Source organism: Callorhinus ursinus, unplaced genomic scaffold (assembly GCF_003265705.2).
Source record: "Callorhinus ursinus isolate GAN/ISIS: 27379988/994484 unplaced genomic scaffold, GSC_fseal_2.0 scaffold25, whole genome shotgun sequence".
NCBI lineage: Eukaryota > Metazoa > Chordata > Mammalia > Carnivora > Otariidae > Callorhinus > Callorhinus ursinus.
Window position 1 is genome coordinate 36136235 of NW_027397087.1, and position 18009 is coordinate 36154243.

The 18009-nt window shown below is 34.7% G+C and overlaps 1 protein-coding gene across 12 annotated transcripts in view; it reads right to left on the bottom strand.

The window, feature by feature from the left end:
- MYO9A (myosin IXA) overlaps nt 1-18009 on the bottom strand; it is a 346819-nt gene that overhangs the window by 72076 nt on the left and 256734 nt on the right. For 11 of the 12 annotated variants that reach the window (XM_073877314.1, XM_025883650.2, XM_025883655.2 and 8 more), the window contains 5 exons: nt 15345-15487; nt 12456-12679; nt 11824-11940; nt 10081-10269; nt 8767-8814 (listed from right to left, as the gene is read on the bottom strand). In XM_073877314.1, coding sequence (XP_073733415.1) covers nt 8767-8814; nt 10081-10269; nt 11824-11940; nt 12456-12679; nt 15345-15487 — 721 coding nt within the window. The remainder of the gene's footprint in view (nt 1-8766; nt 8815-10080; nt 10270-11823; nt 11941-12455; nt 12680-15344; nt 15488-18009) is intronic. The other variant, XM_025883654.2, reaches the window with a different exon arrangement.

Here is an 18009-nt window from a genome sequence, read left to right on the forward strand (position 1 = left end):
GTGAACAGGGGACACTGCACTGCGGGGCACTCCGGCACCTCCTCTTTGTTAAGTCACTATTTTCAAGAGCAGAAAACATAGGTGACATTCTAGACACAAAGAAAACGGACACAGAGAGGCAGACAAAATGAGGAGACAGAGAAATTTATCCCAAATGAAAGAACAGGACAATGCCATGGCCAGAGATCTAAGCAAAACAGATGTAAGTAACATGTCTGATAGAGAATTTAAAGCAATGATTATAAGGATACTCACTGGACTTGAGAAAAGAGTGGAAGACATCAGTGAGGCCCTTACCACAGAGATAAGGAACAACACAGCAGAAGTAAAGGGCTCATTAAACGAAATGAGAAACATACCTGAAAGAATGAATAGCAGAATGGAAGAAGCAGAGGACCAAATTAATGACCTAGAAAAGAGTAATGTAATCAAGCTGAACAGAGAGAGAGAGAGAGAGAGAGAGAGAGAGAGAATTATGCAAAACGAGAACAGACTTATTCCAGGGAAATGAGTGACTCCATAAAACACAGTAACATTCGTATTACCACAATTCCAGAAGAAGAGAGAGAAAAGAGGGCAGAAAATTTATTTGAAGAAATAACAGTGGAAAACTTTACTAACCTGGGGAAGGAAAGAGATATTGAGATCCACAGGAGGCACACAGAACTCCCATCAAAATCAACAAAAGCAGACCCACACCAAACCATATTGTAATTAAATTTACAAAATATAGTGATAAAGAAAAAAATCTTAAAAGCAGCAAGAAAAGAGAAGTCAGTAACTTACAAGTGAAAACCCATAAGGCTAGCTAGCAGATTTTTCAACAGGAACTTTCTAAGCCAGAAGGGAGTGGCAATGATATATTCAAAGTACTGCATGGGAAAGATCTGCAGCTAAGAATACTCTATCCAGCAAGGCTATGATTCAGAATAGAAGGAGAGATAAAGAGTTTCCCAGACAAAAAATAAAGGAGTTTGTGGCCACTAAACCAGCCCTGCAAGAAACACTGAAGGAGACACTGTGGAAAGGAGAGATCAAAAGTGAAAGCATAAAGCTAAGACACACAAAAGCAGTAAAAATGAATATTTCTGTAAAAAATCTGTCAAGGAACTCACCAAAAGAAGGACACAAAATATAACATATACCTAAAACACGGGGGAGAAGAGGAGAAAAAGAATGGGGTGAAACCTAGAAGACCATCTGCTTAATACAGACTACTATATGAAGAAGACCTTATGTACAAACCTAATGGTAACCATGTATCAAGAACAACTAATAAACATGCAAAGAATAAAGAGAACGAAATCCAAATAAATCACTAAAGAAAATCAGCAAACCATGAAAGTAAGAAAGACAAGAAAGGATCAGGGAAAATCTTCAGAAACACACACAAAACAAGTAATAAAATGGCAATAAGTACGTGTCTATCAATAATGACTTTGTATGTAAATAGACTAAAAGCTCCAATCAAAAGACACAGGGTGTCAGAATGGATAAAAAAAAACAAGACCCATCTATATGCTGCATACAACAGACTCATTTTAGACCTAAAGACACCTCCACATTGAAAGTGAGGAGATGGACCTAAAGCATCAGAATACACATTCATATCGAGTGCACATAGAACATTCTCCAGAATAGATCACATACTGGGTCACAAATCAGGCCTCAAACAGTATAAAAAGACAGGGATCATACCATGCATATTTTCCGACCACAATGCTATGAAACTTGAAACAAGATAGTAATACAGGCCTACCTCAAGAAGCAAGAAAAGTCTCAAATACAAAACCTAACTTTACACTTAAAGGTGCCAGAAAAAGAAAAGCAAATAAAGCCTAAAGCCTAAAACCAGCAATTATTAAGATTAGAGCAGAAATAAATGATATAGAAAATAAAAAAAAAAAGAAAAGATCAACAAAACTAGGAGCTGGTTCTTTGAAAGAATTAACAAAATTGATAAACCCCTAGCCAAACTTATCAAAAAGAAAAGAGAAAGTACCCAAATAAATAAAATCACGAATGAAAGAGGAGAGATCACAACCAATACCACAGAAATACAAACAATTCTAAGAGAATGTTATGGGGGCGCCTGGGTGGCTCAGTTGGTTGAGCGTCCAACTCTAGATCTCAGCTCAGGTCTTGATCTCAAGGCCGTGAGTTCAAGCGCCACGCTGGGCTCCACACTGGGTGTGGAGCCTACTTAAAAAAAAAAAAAGAAAGAAAGAATATTATGAGCAATTATATGCCAACAAATTGGGCAATCTGGAAGAAATGGATAAATTCGTAAGAAACATATAAACTACCAAAACTGACAGAGGAAAAAAATAGAAAACCTGAACAGACCCATAACCAGCAAAGAAATTGAATCAGTAGTCAAAAATCTCCAAATAAACAAGACTCCAGGGCCGGATGGCTTCCCAGGGGATTCTACTAAACATTTAAAGAAGAATTAATACCTATTCTTCTGAAGCCGTTTCAAAAAATAGAAATGAAAGTTAAAGCTTCCAGTCTCGTTCTATAAGGCCATCATTACCTTGATTCTAAAACCAAAGACCCCAGTAAAAAAAAGGAAAATTACAGACAAATATCCCTGATGAACATGGATGCAAAAATTCTCAACAAGATACTAGTTAATTGAATCCAAAGGTACATTAAAAGGATTATTCACCATGATCAAGGGGGATTTATTCCTGGGCTACAGGGGGATTCAATATCCACAAATCAGTTAACATGATACACCACATTAATAAAACAAAGGATAAGAACCATACGATACTCTCAATAGATGCAGAAAAGCATTCGCCAAATATAGCATCCTTTCTTGATTAAAAAGTAGGGATAGAAAGACCCTGAATAGAAAGCAATCCTGAAAAAGAAAAAGCAAAGCTGGAGGCATCACAATTCTGGACTTCAAGTTATTTTACAGAGCCGCAGTAATGAAAACAGTATGGTACTGGCACAAAAATAGACACATAGATCAGTGGAACTAAACAGAAAATCGAGGGAAAAAAAACGACAAATATATGGTAAATTAATCTTTGACAAAGCAGTTAAGAATATGCAATGGGAAAAGGACAGTCTCTTCAACAAACAGTGCTGGGAAAACTGGAGCGCTGCATACAAAAGAATGAAACTGAACCATTTTCTTACACCACACATAAAAACAAACTTAAAATCGATTAAAAACCTAAATATGACACCCGAAACCATAAAAATTCTAGGAGAGAGAAGAGTAATTTCTCTGACATCAGCCGTAGCAAAATTTTTCTAGATATGTCTCCTAAAACAAGGAAAACAAAAGCAAAAATAAACTATTGTGACTACATCAAAATAAAAAGCTTCTGCATAATAAAGGAAACAATAAACAAAACTAAAAGGCAACCTACGGAAGGAGAGAAGATATTTGTAAATGACATACCCAATAAAAGATTAGTGTGGAAAATATATGAAGAACTTATTAAAACTCAACACCAAAAAAACAAATAATCCAGTTAAGAAATGGGTGGAAGATATGAACAGACATTTTTCCAAAGAAGAGATATAGATGGCTAACAGACACATGAAAAGGAGCTCATCATCACTGATCATCAGGGAAACAGAAATCAAAACTACAAGGAGATATTACTTCACACCAGTCAGAAGGGCTAAAATCAACAACACAGGAAACAACAGATGGTGGCGAGGATGCAGAGAGAGGGGAACCCTCTTATACTGTTGGTGGGAATGGAAACTGGTGCAGTCACTCTGGAAAACAGTATGGACGTTCCTCAAAAAGTTAAAAATAGAACTACCCTGTGATCCAGCAATTGTACTACTAGGTATTCACCTTGCACACCGATGTTATAGGAGCATTACAACCAATAGCCAAATTATGGAAAGAACCCAAATGTCCATCTACTGATGAATGGGTAAAGAAGATGTGGTTTTTACTCAGCCATAAAAAAGAATGAAATGTTGCCATTTGCAACAATATGGATGGAGCTAGAGGGTATTATGCTAAGCAAAGTAAGTCAGAGAAAGACAAATGCAATATGATTTCACTCGTATGTTGAATTTAAGACACAAAACTAATGAGCAAAGGAAAAACAAAGAGAAAGAGGCAAACCAAGAAAAAGACTCTTAACTATAGAGAACAAACTGATGGTTAATGGAGAAGAGGGTGGTAGAGGCTGGATTAAATAGGTGTTGGGGATTAAGTAGTACACTTGTGATGAGCACAGGGTATTGTATGGAAGTGTTGAGTCACTCTATTGTACACCTGAAACTAATGTAACACTGTATGTTAACTAATTGGAATTAAAATAAAAACTTAAATACACAAAAAGAATATCCTTCAAGACTTTTTAGTCATGTGTATATGGGGGTATACATGTACATATATTTGATAAAACAAAAAGTAATTTAAAAGATTTGATACATGCATAAACAGATCAATGAATAAGAATAGAAAATTCAAAATTAAATATAAATACATTTGGAATCAAGTATATTATATAAGCGATATTTCAGTGAAAAAGAAATATATCAACAGTGTTCAGACAATTGACATGCTTTTAAAAATAAATCAGACTTTGATCCCTATCTGACCTGAGACTAAAATAGATTCCAGATGATTACTATTTTTAAAGGAAACAAATCAAACAATAGCGAAACGCCTGGGAAAAGTAAAAGAAAATTATTGTAATAATCATATAATTATTTGTCTAAGAAAAAGAAAAACCTCAAATATAAAGAAAAGTGACAAATTTACATTTCTATAATAAACAAATCAACTATAAACAAAATAAAAAATCCCACTCAGAATATCCTGAAAAAGGAAGGAGAATATATATACATTCAAATGCTAACAAAGGCACAGAATATTTCTGGAATTAAAAAAAAAAAACTGGTTGCAGTGGTTATATCTAGGAAGAAGGGCTGGAAAAGAGGCTTACTTTATAATGAATATCATTTTAAATTATGTTTATATGAATTTCTGAATTAAGAATAAAACTAGTTAAAAATTTAAGAAATTATCCTGACAAAACAGAACCAGACAAAGAATAGCATTGATGATGACTGGCAACACTGCCTGTTATTAAAATATATTGTAGGGAAGGTTGCATAAACTTCCAGTTATGAAATAATTAAGTTATGAGGATATAATGTAGAATATGGTGGCTACACTTAATAATACTGTATCACATATTTGAAAGTTGCTGAGAAAGTAGATCTTAAAAGTTCTTATCAAAAGAAAAAAATTTTTTGTAACTATCTATAGTGACAGATGTTAACTGAACTTCTTGTGATCATTTCACAATATATACAAGTACTAAATGATTATGTTGTACACTTGAAACTAATGTTTCATGTCAATTATGCCTCAAATTTAAAAGTTAAATAGGGGCGCCTGGGTGGCTCAGTTAAGCATCTGACTCTTTCTTGGTTTTGGCTCAGGTCATAATCTCAGGGTCATGAGATCAAGCCCCCCCATCGGGCTCTGTGCTCAATGCAGAGTTGGCTTGAGATTCTGTCTCTCCCTCTCCCTCAGCCCCTCCTCTACTCCCACACAGGCGCAGGCATGCAGTCTCTCTCTGAAATAATCTTTTATTTATTTTTATTTTATTTATTTATTTATTTGACACAGAGAGAGAAACAGTGAGAGAGAGAGAGCACAAGCAGGGGGAGCGGCAGGTAGGGGGAGAGGGAGAAGCAGGCTCCCTGCTGGGCAAGGAGCCCGATGCGGGGCTCAATCCCAGGACCCTGGGATCATGACCCGAGCCAAAGGCAGACACTTAAGACTGAGCCACCCAGGTGCTCTTAAATAAATTTTTTAAAAGAAAAAGTTAAATAAAGTGCCTGGCAGTGGAGTGTTAGTAGTCATTTTTGCCTTAATAAATTAATCAAATAACCAACTAACTAAAAAAAAATTCACCTCACAGTTCGTCCCAGTCTCATAATATGGCCTTGTTCTGTGATGCTTCAATTATTCCCAGATACTAACATTTTATCTCACAGATATTCCTCTATTCATAAAACTGTAAATCACACACATGCGTATTATTTTCTTCTATTGGAACTCCCCAATATTAAAGTTGTTTTTATGAAGTTATTTTATACTGAATGGATCAAAGGTACAAAATAGAATCAACAAAAGGTAAGTTTTTCCTTACCTCTGGATTCTGACTAGTTCCTCTTTGTAGAAAATAATCCTTGATATTAGTTTCTTATGTCTAATTCAGATAGTGTGTGTATGAGCACAGATATGGAAATGCTTTTTGTTTTTTAAAAATATACAAATGGTGGCTTTCTATATAGTGATTATTAGCTCCTTAACAAAACACCTTGGAGAATGGCTTCTTTTACTTTAGTGTTAAAGCAGCATCCTATTTCATAAGTGTATCTAGTTTATATAACCCTTTCCTTATAAACTTACGTTGTTTTCAGTCTCTCCCTATTACAAACCCCTCTTCAATAAAAAAAACTTGTACATCGCAGCATGAACAAGTGTGATATATCTAAATTCCTACATGTGTAATTGCTGGGTCAACATTTTTTGTTTTTAAATATTTCTAAAACTAAATACATGATTGTTAAAGCACCTTCTCCAAGAAGGTTATGCAAATGATCCTCCAATTCACAATACTGAGAAAAATCTGTATTTATTTATCCTTCCAAATTAGGTAACTAATTCATTTTCAGTTTTGCCCACTGATGAACAAAATAGGAAATCACTGTTCATTTTAATTTGACTAACAAGTATAAACATTTATTTGTCAATTTAAGATTTCTATGATTTATCATAGTCCCTGAAATAAAATAGTTGTTGAATAAACGAACTGTCCTTACTGTCCTTTTTTTGAATGTCAGATGCTTTGCTCATTTTTATCCTGAGGTATTGTTCTTTTCTGTATAGACATGAAAAAGACTATTCTTGCAAGGCTTAAAGTGTATAAAGTGCCTAAGCACTACCTGTTAATAACAGGCCCTCTACCTTCTCTACCCCTTCCTTAGTATATAATCTCGTTTAACCTTCACCCAAATCCTCAGTGGTGGGTGACATTATTCCTATTTTATACATGAGTACATTGAAACTCAGAGACTAAGCTGTCTAAGGTTACTCAATTGGAAAATCCTCCTTCAGAGAACAAAAGTAAGCCAGGCTAAGGACTTAAACACAAGCATATGTCCTTTTGTTACGCTGTGCTTCACTGCATTTCACAGACTGAAGGTGTGTGGCAACCCCGAATTGAACAAGTCTGTCAGCACCATTTTTCCAACAGCATTTGCTCACTTTGTGTCTCTCTGTCATACTTTGGTAATTCTGACAATATTTCAAGGCTTCATTATTATTATATTTGTTAGGGTGATCTGTGATTAGTGATCTCTGATGTTACTATTGGTAACTGTTTTGGGGCACCACAAACTGCACCCATCTAAGAGCGCAAAGGTAATCAATAAATGGGTGTGTGTCCTGACTGCTCCACTGACCAGTCATTCTCCTGTTTCTCTCCCACTCCTAAGGCCTCCCTATTCCTTGAGACACAATAATATTGAAACTGGCTGATTAATAGCCCTAAGTGTTCACATGAAAGGAAGAGTCACACATTTCTCGTTTTATTTTTTTTTTACATGTCTCACTTTAAATCAAAAGCCAGAAATGATTAAACTTAGTGAGGAAGGCATGTCAAAAGCTGAAACAGGCTGAAAGCTAGGCCTCCTGCACCAAACAGTTAGCTAAGTTGTGAATGCAAAGGAAAAATTCTTGAAGGAAACTAAAAGCGCTTTTCCAGTGAACATGTGAATGATAAAAGAGCAAAACAGCTTTATTGCTATTATGGAGAAAGTTTCAGTGGTCTGGATAGAAGATCAGACCAGCCATAACATTCCCTTAAGCTAAAACCTAATCCAGAACATGGCCCTAACTCTCTTGAATTCTATGAAGGCTGAGAGAGGTGAGGAAGCTGCAGAAGACAAGTCTGACACTAGCAGAGGGTGGTTCATGAGGTTTAAGGAAGGAAGCCATCTCCATAACATAAAGGTGCAAAGTAAAGCAGAAAGGGCTGATGTAGGAGGATCATTTGCTTCCAGATTGACTGCAGGTAAATAAAATTGCAGGTAAGTGAAACGGTGGAGAACGGGGACTACTATACTCTTTCCCCTTGGCTAGATACTATCTAAGCTACTACTCCTTTGTCAAGAATGAGCAAAAATGTCTTTTCTTTTGTAAAGCTTTCCTTCATTTTCCCTTTCCATAATTCAAGAGACTTTGTACTATTTTCTACTAATGACTTTTTAAATGCCTACCCTCACTGGCAAATCATGACCTCCTATAGGGTTTAAGTCATCCTTGTAATTACAGAGAGTATTATAAAGTATACAATAGAGATACATAATACAATAGAAAAGAACATAAACAATGGAAAAATATGCTGGAATGCCTTTGGGAATGTCTTTTGAATTAGAAGTAGTTACATATGTAAAATCTTAAATCGTCCTAATATTTTTTTTTTTTTTAGAAAGGAGGGAAAGTTAAAAAGCTCCTACTTATACCTTTCATGAGTAAACATTTTCACGTTTCTGCCATTTTAGGAAGCCACCACTGATAACAAGTCATAGATTTCAAGATATGTCTGCCACTGTAAATTTTTGTAAAGACGTAAATGATAACCCCGTAGGCATCTGGTAAATATTCCTTAAATATATCCACAGAAATACTGTAAAATGTACTTCACACTGCTAAAAATTACTTCTCGTTAACATAAGAAATAGATTTTAACTTACTAAATCTGTTTCTTTTTTTCTTCTTTTCTTTCTTTCTGTTTTTGGCACCTGATGGGAGAGAAATACAGAAACTGTGATATAACAAAGACAAACATGCTTTCTTCTTTGTAAATGCTGAGATTTTTGCTCCACAGGTAATACTGTAAGCAGCTTTTTATTGTTCAAAAGAAAATGTGCAGTTCTAGCAAGCAAATGTAAGAAAATTTTTAAATTCAGTGAAACATAATATTCATAAAAGCAACAGAATAAAAGGTAGATACTTTAGGGATTCTTATCTTTTTAAACATTATTTCTGTTCAGAAGCCACTCCATATTAATTTAAATGATTATTTTATTTTAGTCATTAACTGAATGATTACTAACTTTTAAGACTGCACTTTCCATATTTTGGCTCTAAAATACTCTCCATCCCAAAGCTAAATATGAAAAGGTATCACTTGTGACACAGAAGGCTCTTTTATACATGACATTTCCTAATAACCACTGTATAGAACAATCCAAACCTAACCTTTAAGATTATAAACAAAGTCAGTATATGCTTACTAAAAATCTCTGTATAACTTAGACCTAGAACAGAAGAACTTTCAAGGATTAATTTATATCTGACTACTTCAAAAGTTAGTTAACATGGCTTGTAAATTTAAACACATATAAACTAGAATAACTGAAAATAGGACCCAATCAATAAAATAGGACCCAATTACTAGGTATCAGTATTCCTGATACCTAATAATTAGATACCTAATTATTTCAGCTGGGGTACTGAAAGGAAACATATAACACATAACTTTGTCTTCTGTAATATGGATTTTACAATAGTTATTTAATAGGGCTGAAGCAAGAATTAAATAAAATATGCAACATCTAGTATAATTCCTGGCACTCAATAAATAAATATTATTACTGTTATATAGATTTCCAGAAGCACACATTTTCCTAAAACCTAACTCAAGAAGAAATATAATTTGTGGTTCCTTACAGAAAGGCCATCAAATGATACAATGAATTACATCTTTAACCACAGTTTTTCAAAAGGAAATTCATGTAGTGACCTCTATCAAAGTAGAGGGTATAATGTTGAGGAAACAATGTTATACTTTAACTCAGCAAAGACTTATTAATTGCAGAGGGTTTAGATAATACGGTCTGATAAACTTGTAAGATAATTTGAATTGTTTGCTCTATCTAAAGTAGTGCTAGGTTGACATGTTCCCTGTAACGTTTTTCTAAAATATCAAACACTCTTCCAAACAGACTTTTAAAAAAAAGAATTCTTAACTGTATCCTTTTAGAAATCAAACATATAATATTTACCTTTGTGGGTATATAATCCAAAGTCTTGAATTCATTCATATATTCATCTAAAAACACTTTAAAAGTGTTGACCCAAACTCTGACTGGAGATTCACTCCAATCACGCTGCTCAAGCCTCATGGTCTTTTCCAGAATCTGTTCAAATAGTGCGTAGAGGTCTTTATACCGTATGCTTTTCCCATCGTCTATCTAATGAGCAATAAGAGAAGACATGTAAGGTATTATATAAAGAAATTCTCTAAACATAGAAGATTGATTCAACTTGTATTGGGTAGTGTTTAGAATAAAGATCAGGATCCTTCCTAACGGGCAAGCCCATGAGGTCACGTTATATCTGTAAATGCCCTACTGTGGAATGTCTGCAGAATAAAACCTATTAAATTTTAACAAAATACTTAACAGTTTAAACAACGTAACAACTTCAGAAAGTCCTGGGAACTTCTCTACAAGTCTGGCTTTTAAACTATATTTAGCTATAGAGATTATTTGCATCCCACTTAATTACCTATTGCCTCAGAAATGAAACTTGTTTAGATAGTTCCACTCTCAAATTGAAAGAACAAATACTTGAATCCTTCCCTAATGATACATTAGGTAACCATTATTTTATTTTTCCAAAGAAGAATGACATGTCCTGAAAAACACTGTATTACTTATAAAGGAATCTACATGGGATTACTTTTAACTTATTTAAATAAGGTCTGGAACTTTTGTGAGAGGGAAAAAAAGGGGGGGGCGCTTTAAATGACCAAAAAGTGTCATATATACTTAGAATTTGTTTCTCCTTCACTTCCTCAAAATAAGTTGAACATTTTTGATCAGAGTTAGAAAACCACTATTAAGCTATACTTCATAATTTTGGCTCTTCCTATGTGATTTAAGCGTACTGGAGCACCCAACAACCCGGAGTCCCTAATCTAGGAAATACAGGTATGAAGCAGAGATAAAGACATGAGCATAATAAGCAGTTCAGCAGGATTAGAAAAATACAGCCAACGTTGTCTCTATGCAAACCTAGTCATTTGCTATAGCCTGATTACTACTCTTACTATGGCCCTGAAATTCCTATTCTCTCAGACTGCATGGTTCATGTTTTTAAAAAAGCAAAAATTCTTATACTGAGAAAGAAAAAGTAAAGGATACACAAGAAAGTTCTCCTGACTTCTCTTTTCACAATGAATTATAGACTGAACAAAGAAAAATGATTAAATACAAATTATTTTATAGAATATGAAAATTCATAGATTCTAGAGATCAAAGCATTATTATCTACTTTAGCCTTCTAAAACCATAAACTTTATATGACCACTGTCATAAAATTATAAGGTAAATCTGAAAGTGAAATAAACTGATATACATAAACCAGTGAACATAAACTGCTCTAATTCCACTGGGGAAAAATGTATAATTCTACACACAGGAAAATTAGAAGCTAAAGCCAGAGCTAAATGATTATGAGAAGTCAAAATGGTAGAGAGCCATAGAATCACATTTATAATATGTGAATTTATCATCTTATAAGAAGATTCAACATCGTAAGAGAGGAAAAAAAACTACTCAAGGAAACTGAAGGAAGGTATTAATCTGAGACCAGTCAGTATGCTTTCCCCTACCTATTCCTAAAACAAAAACAAGGAATTTGAGAAATCTCTCATTGAACACAGCCTCTGTATTATCTCCTACAGCATAGACAAATTTTTCATATGTTAACTACTGAATATCTCCTAACACAGTCCAACTTACCGCTAAGGCAGATGAATAAAAGCTGAAGATATTCTGCCGAAATTCTTTCAGGGCTTTTTTAAATACAACATCCACTAATGTGTCTTTCTTGCTGTCGTCATTATCTAGGTCATTCATCTGGGGGCCACAAAAAGTTTTTGTACACAATCAACTAATTAAAAAGAGGTGACTACAACAGTGATATTGATTGGTTCTTCAATAATGATGGTCCTGATGGTCCTGAAAGTGCAAGCCCCTGCTATTATGGGACCGAGGTAAAAGCATGACTAGACAGTCAATGTTTTATTACTACCAGATGATTTCGAAGGTCCTTCTAACACTATATTATTCTATCATTCTGTTACCAGAGAAAAAACTCCAAGTATGCAATGACAAGCCTCACCTTAACACATGGAATATAATGACAATTAAGGTAAAATGCAAGTCAACAGTAAAGCATAAAACCTTAACTCCTGTCCACCCAGTCTGAGTAATGCATATCCTGTTAGTTATATCTTTTTCATAAAGAACAGACAGACCATCTAACTTACTGAAGCATATGTAAACTTGATCTATAGGGGCCATATTCTGATAAAAACAAGCATTCCATGGTCAAAGCCACTTAGGAGCCTAACTCAGCATGCAGAGTGTACCTTTTTCAGAAGAAATTCATCCATACTTTTTAAATCACTGACACTTGCTATGATCTGGACAGAGTCATTTTGCCAGTGCATAGACTCCAAAGCCACATTGCTGATCTTCACACTTCGCTTCCGCTTTGCCTTTGGAGAAGGTTCTTTGTTCTCTTTAAACTCCTTCCGGCAACTACCAGGCAATTCTGGGCTCAAAGGAGGTGTCGGGTGATACTGAACTAATTCTATAATTCAAGATAAAGTATCCAAAAAAAAAAATTTTAGTGAAAATATTGAAATCTCCACATTCTTCTTTTTAAATTTAACTTCCTTTAGTAAGTCACTGAAGGAAAAATATGTATCTGAAAAGCAAAGTAATATTAGTGTTTGCAGTCAGGCAAAACAATAAATACAGACTGCACAATTGTACAGAAAATGTACTTTAAAATTACCACTTTTCAATGGAAAATGCCATTATGTCTGCGAAGGGGCTAAGGTCTGATACTAAAAACCTGGATGGAGGTATCTTATAGAACTAAAGCCTGGATCCCAAATACCTCAGCCCCAAAGGAAAAAAAGAAGAGTATATGTAACCACCCTAGCACATTAAATGCTGACCATTAAACCAATCATAGCTTTACTATATTTGTTTGAAAGAATATTCAGCTATATACAAATTCAGCAAACCAGTGAAGTTTGATAATTATTATTATTTCATTACTAGGGTCTAAAGCCATAAATGCTTCAGTGATATTACCTGTAGTTATCCTGGCAACCTATCTAGGGAGCCAGGTAAGTCAACCAGCTCACTTCTTGGTCTCCTTAGTATTTAGGATTTTCTTATACATCTCCCAAATAACTGTCTGAATTTCTCAGAGAATTCCTGGAATGCATTACCTTTGTATATAATACTGGAAAGGACAACAAATCTTCTCTGTTTACAACAGGGAAATTGACTGCATGTAAGTCCGTCATAATCTAGAACTATATTGGGTTTGCCAAAGCCCTACCTGGGGCTTGATAAATATGTTGGCCCCTCCTCACTTCACATATCTATTTGTTTCCCCCACATGTATTCATTCACCTGTCCAGTGCTATGTCCTCATTCCCTCTAAAAGCTAACTCTGATAATTAAGGAAAAAAGTAGCCTCCTACATGCTAAATGCCACCTCAGGCAGAAAGGAAGACAAGCCCAATCTCTGATATGGCACCAGAATAAAAATTATAAAGATATAGATGCTAATTAGTATCAATTGATTTTAATTCCATTATAGAACCAAGACATAGAAGTACCTAATAATTTCATTTAGCAAAGTAAATATCTTTCCTATAATAAAAGAAATAATGATTACTAAAGAAATTATAATACTGCTTCAGTATTAAAAACAAGGGATACCTTAATAAATTACTACCCAAAGATAAATAAAAGCTACAATCTTTAAATATATATATATATATATATAAAGGATATATAAAAAAGATATATATATGTGTGTATATATATACATCTCCTTATGAAGCAACACACAATGAAGCCTGCTAATAATATATGCTTCAACTTAAGAGCTTTATGCTTCCTTCTTAAGAATTAACCAGGAGAATAGAACTGAGAAAAATGAAAAATTTAGAATGATTACTATAAGCCAGATTAGATACAAGAAATCGATCTTCTCAGTAATGTAATGGTAAGGATTTCCCAAATTTCCGAACTGGACTTGTAGTATTCACTTAATTTACTATTGATTTTATCTATATTGTTTTGCCAACTCATAGGAGCAAAGCCACAAGACACAAAAACAGGGCTCTAACCATTTTTTTCTCTGACAAACAGGTGCCTCTGCTTTGGCTCATCCATTCCTACGTGAAGCTTAATAATCTTATTCTCCTTGTTCCTTTGTCTTATCCAGATATGAGAAGTTTTGTTTACTTATTGTAACTCGCCCTGTTCTTTCCTTTAGAGATAACTTTCTTCCTAGACCCACTTTCTATTTTATTCACCTACCCACTGGTATTTACCCACTCATTACCACATACCCACCTCTGATGTATGTCCATCCCATCACTGTTGAAGATAGCTGGCATCTTTGCATAATGATTAAAAATTCTCATACATGTTTGAGCAAAGTGTCGGGGAAAACTGCATAATCATCTAATGCTGGAATTACTGGAATCCTTAGAGTTAGTAATTCTAGCATTTAGAAAGGCCAATTTTCTCAACAGATTAACTGTCGGGTATGTTCAAGTGTGTTATGATTGATGCCCCCAAAATTAAAATAACAGCTACAATTATAAAGTCAGTATGGTATAGCAAATACTTAATATACAGTAGGTATTTAATATGTACCACAGTGGTTAAGAATGTGGCCTCTGGAGCTAGGCTACCTAAATTCAGATCTCAGCTCTGCCAACTACTATAAGTGCATAAGGAAATAACTTCTCTGTGCTTCAGCCTTCTCATCTATAAACTGGGAATAATAATCATATCAACCCCCCAAAATTGAGAGGATCAACTGAGTTAACACATACAACATGCTTAGTACAGTGCCTTGCACATGGTAAGCACCTAAATATTAGCTGCTATTATCTTTAATTTTTACTAATTATACATATTTCTTAAGTGAATGAATGACAACTAAATTTTTACACTTTAGAAAACTGAGGCTAACTGAAGATGCACCATCATTCTTTAGTTGTTGTTGCTTCACTGTTTTGTACCACACTTCCTTGGAACTTCTATACAATGTCATTTTATAATTATCTTTTACTTAAGGAAAGATTTTACAATTCTGGTCCTATTCCATTAGACTATCTGGCCAACAGGATTGCCATTACAAATACTAGAGGAATAATGAACTCTCAGAAAGAGTGAACAAATTATAAAGACAATCTCCATCCTTTGTCCATTTTTACCATCTGGAAACTGATGAGCTGGAATCATATCAGAGCCAGCAAAGAATCCCGAAACCTCTGACTGGGTGGCAGCTTTCACTCGGGTAGTCTTCTTCTCCCCTTGTTTCCCTTTGGCCCAGAATCTCATCTTAGCTCTCTGAGGTCTATTTTTAAAAATAAAGATAAAAATGGAAATTACTATGTTGCAGTGACAATATCTGTACATAACTTTGAGCTATATAAAGATCTTTCATGTGTATTACTTCATTTAACCTTCACACTTAAGTTTAATCATATTTAATCTTCGATTTCACATTTAAATTTCAATCTGGAAGGAAGATGGCTTCCTCATCTTGAGTACAAGAAATAATAAGTCCCAGAGATGGTAAATAATTCCCCAAAATGAAATGGCTAAAAAGCAGTGAAACTAGAATTCCAGCTCAGGTTTTCTGGTTCCTAAGGTGCTATCTTTTCATTCTTGTCCTCCTTCCGCTTGGACTTAGCACATAAACGACTTAACAACAAAGAAAATACTTTTTAAAACATCACTGATGTCCCATCACTCTAAAACATATTTGTTTACCTTTTTGGGGAGGGGTAATTTCCTTCCATTCTTCATCCATAAGTATGCCCATTTTTATATCACTATAATCATGATGAAGATACAATTTTAAACCTTTCCACTTACCATTATATAACAATGGTTTTAACTATTTTATATTTAGAGGTTATCAATATTATTAACAAAAACCACCATTTATTTGAGTTATTTTGCTCCAGACAGAAGTGCTTACATTGGCTTAACTTAATTTATTTATAAAAACAAGTTTACTTAAAAAAAAAAAAAAAAAAAAAAAAAGGTTTACTTTCAAACTGCTATAACCATTATCTATGTGAAAACCTGGAACATTAGATAACTTTCCCTAAATTACACAGTGAGTGACAAAACTGATAACTACTTTGCTATATGGCTTCATTCTTAGTGTTTATATACTCTCTCCCATCACGAAAATCAAAAAAACACGTTAATAATGACAGGTCACGTAAACTGACCATATATCATGTATCCGAATCCAATATGAGGAGCTTATTTGTGTATTCGTTTTTTCCTTTGTATATTCACTCAATCAAAAAAAACCATGAGCATCTACCAGGAGCCAGGCACTATGCCTTTATGATATACCTAATTTTCACACCTACTATAATAAATAGCTCTTATTATCCTTACGTTTTACGCATAAGCAAACTGAGGCTTAGAGGACTGATGAAGCTGGAAGTTAAAATCAGGTCTATCTGGTTTTGAAACTCACATTTTTTTTTCGTTCTTCCTTTTTTTTAAAAGCCTATTACTAAACTTAAACATCTCAAGAGTGTAAAGAAAAGTTGTTCCACAATGCTTATTACAAATGACAGCATCCTTGTGCCATTCTCCTTCCTTTTTTGCTCCCTGGAAGCAACCCTTTTGAATTGATTTAACTGACTTTTTAATATTTACCATACTTATATTGCTGTTGTACTTCAAACCACAAGTAATGATTAAGCATGTTCCAAAACTTCTGTTCTCCACTCTGTTCCACAAAGACAGGTGTATCCCCAAAAGAATCAAAAGGTAATTTGAGTTATCTGAATATACAGTATTTTCTTATAGTAACAGTCACTTTTTTATTATACAAATAATATTCACAACTGAGGTATGCAATTTCCTGCATAACCTTTTTTCTAGAATTAATAAGTGTTTTGCTTTACATTTGCTCATTTATCTACATACAATGCACCTTGAAATGTTTTGCTAGTTGTGTATATCTCCTTTTAACATGTTCAAACAAAGCAGGTACTCCATTTCTTTTTTTTTTTTTAAGATTTTATTTATTTATTTGACAGAGGGAGATATAGAGAGGGAACACAAGCAGAGGGACTGGTAGAGGGAAAGGAGGCTTCCCACGGAGCAGGGAGCCCAAAGTGGGGTTTGATCCCAGGACCCTGGGACCGTGACCTGACTGAACGCAGACACTTAATGACTGAGCCACCCAGGCGCCCCGGTACTCCATTTCTTTTGACAAATCTCTCCCAGAGCTTGCCAACCTCCTCCAACAGGCATGGTTGCCCTCAGTGCTGGTTATACAACTAACATTTGAAAAGCTATTTTCTTTTTTTTTTTTTTAATTTTTAAAAAATTTTTTTAGTTATGTTAATCCCCATACATTACATCATTAGTTTTTGAAGTAGTGTTCCATGATTCATTGTTTGTGCATAACACGCAGTGCTCCACGCAGAATGTGCCCTCTTTAATACCTGTCACCAGCCTAACCCATCCCCCCACCCCCACCCCTCTAGAACCCTATTTGTTTTTCAGAGTCCATCATCTCTAATGGTTCGTCTCCCCCTCCGACTTATTCCCCTTCATTCTTCCCCTCCTGCTATCTTCTTCTTTTTTTTCTTAACATATATTGCATTATTTGTTTCAGAAGTACAGATCTCTGATTCATCACTCTTGTACAATTCACAGCGCTCACCATAGCACATACCCTCCCCAATGTCTATCACCCAGCCACCCAATCCCTCCCAGCCCACCACTCCAGCACCCCTCAGTTTGTTTCCTGAGATTAAGAATTCCTCATATCAGTGAGGTCATATGATACATGTCTTTCTCTGATTGACTTATTTCGCTCACCATAACACCCTCCAG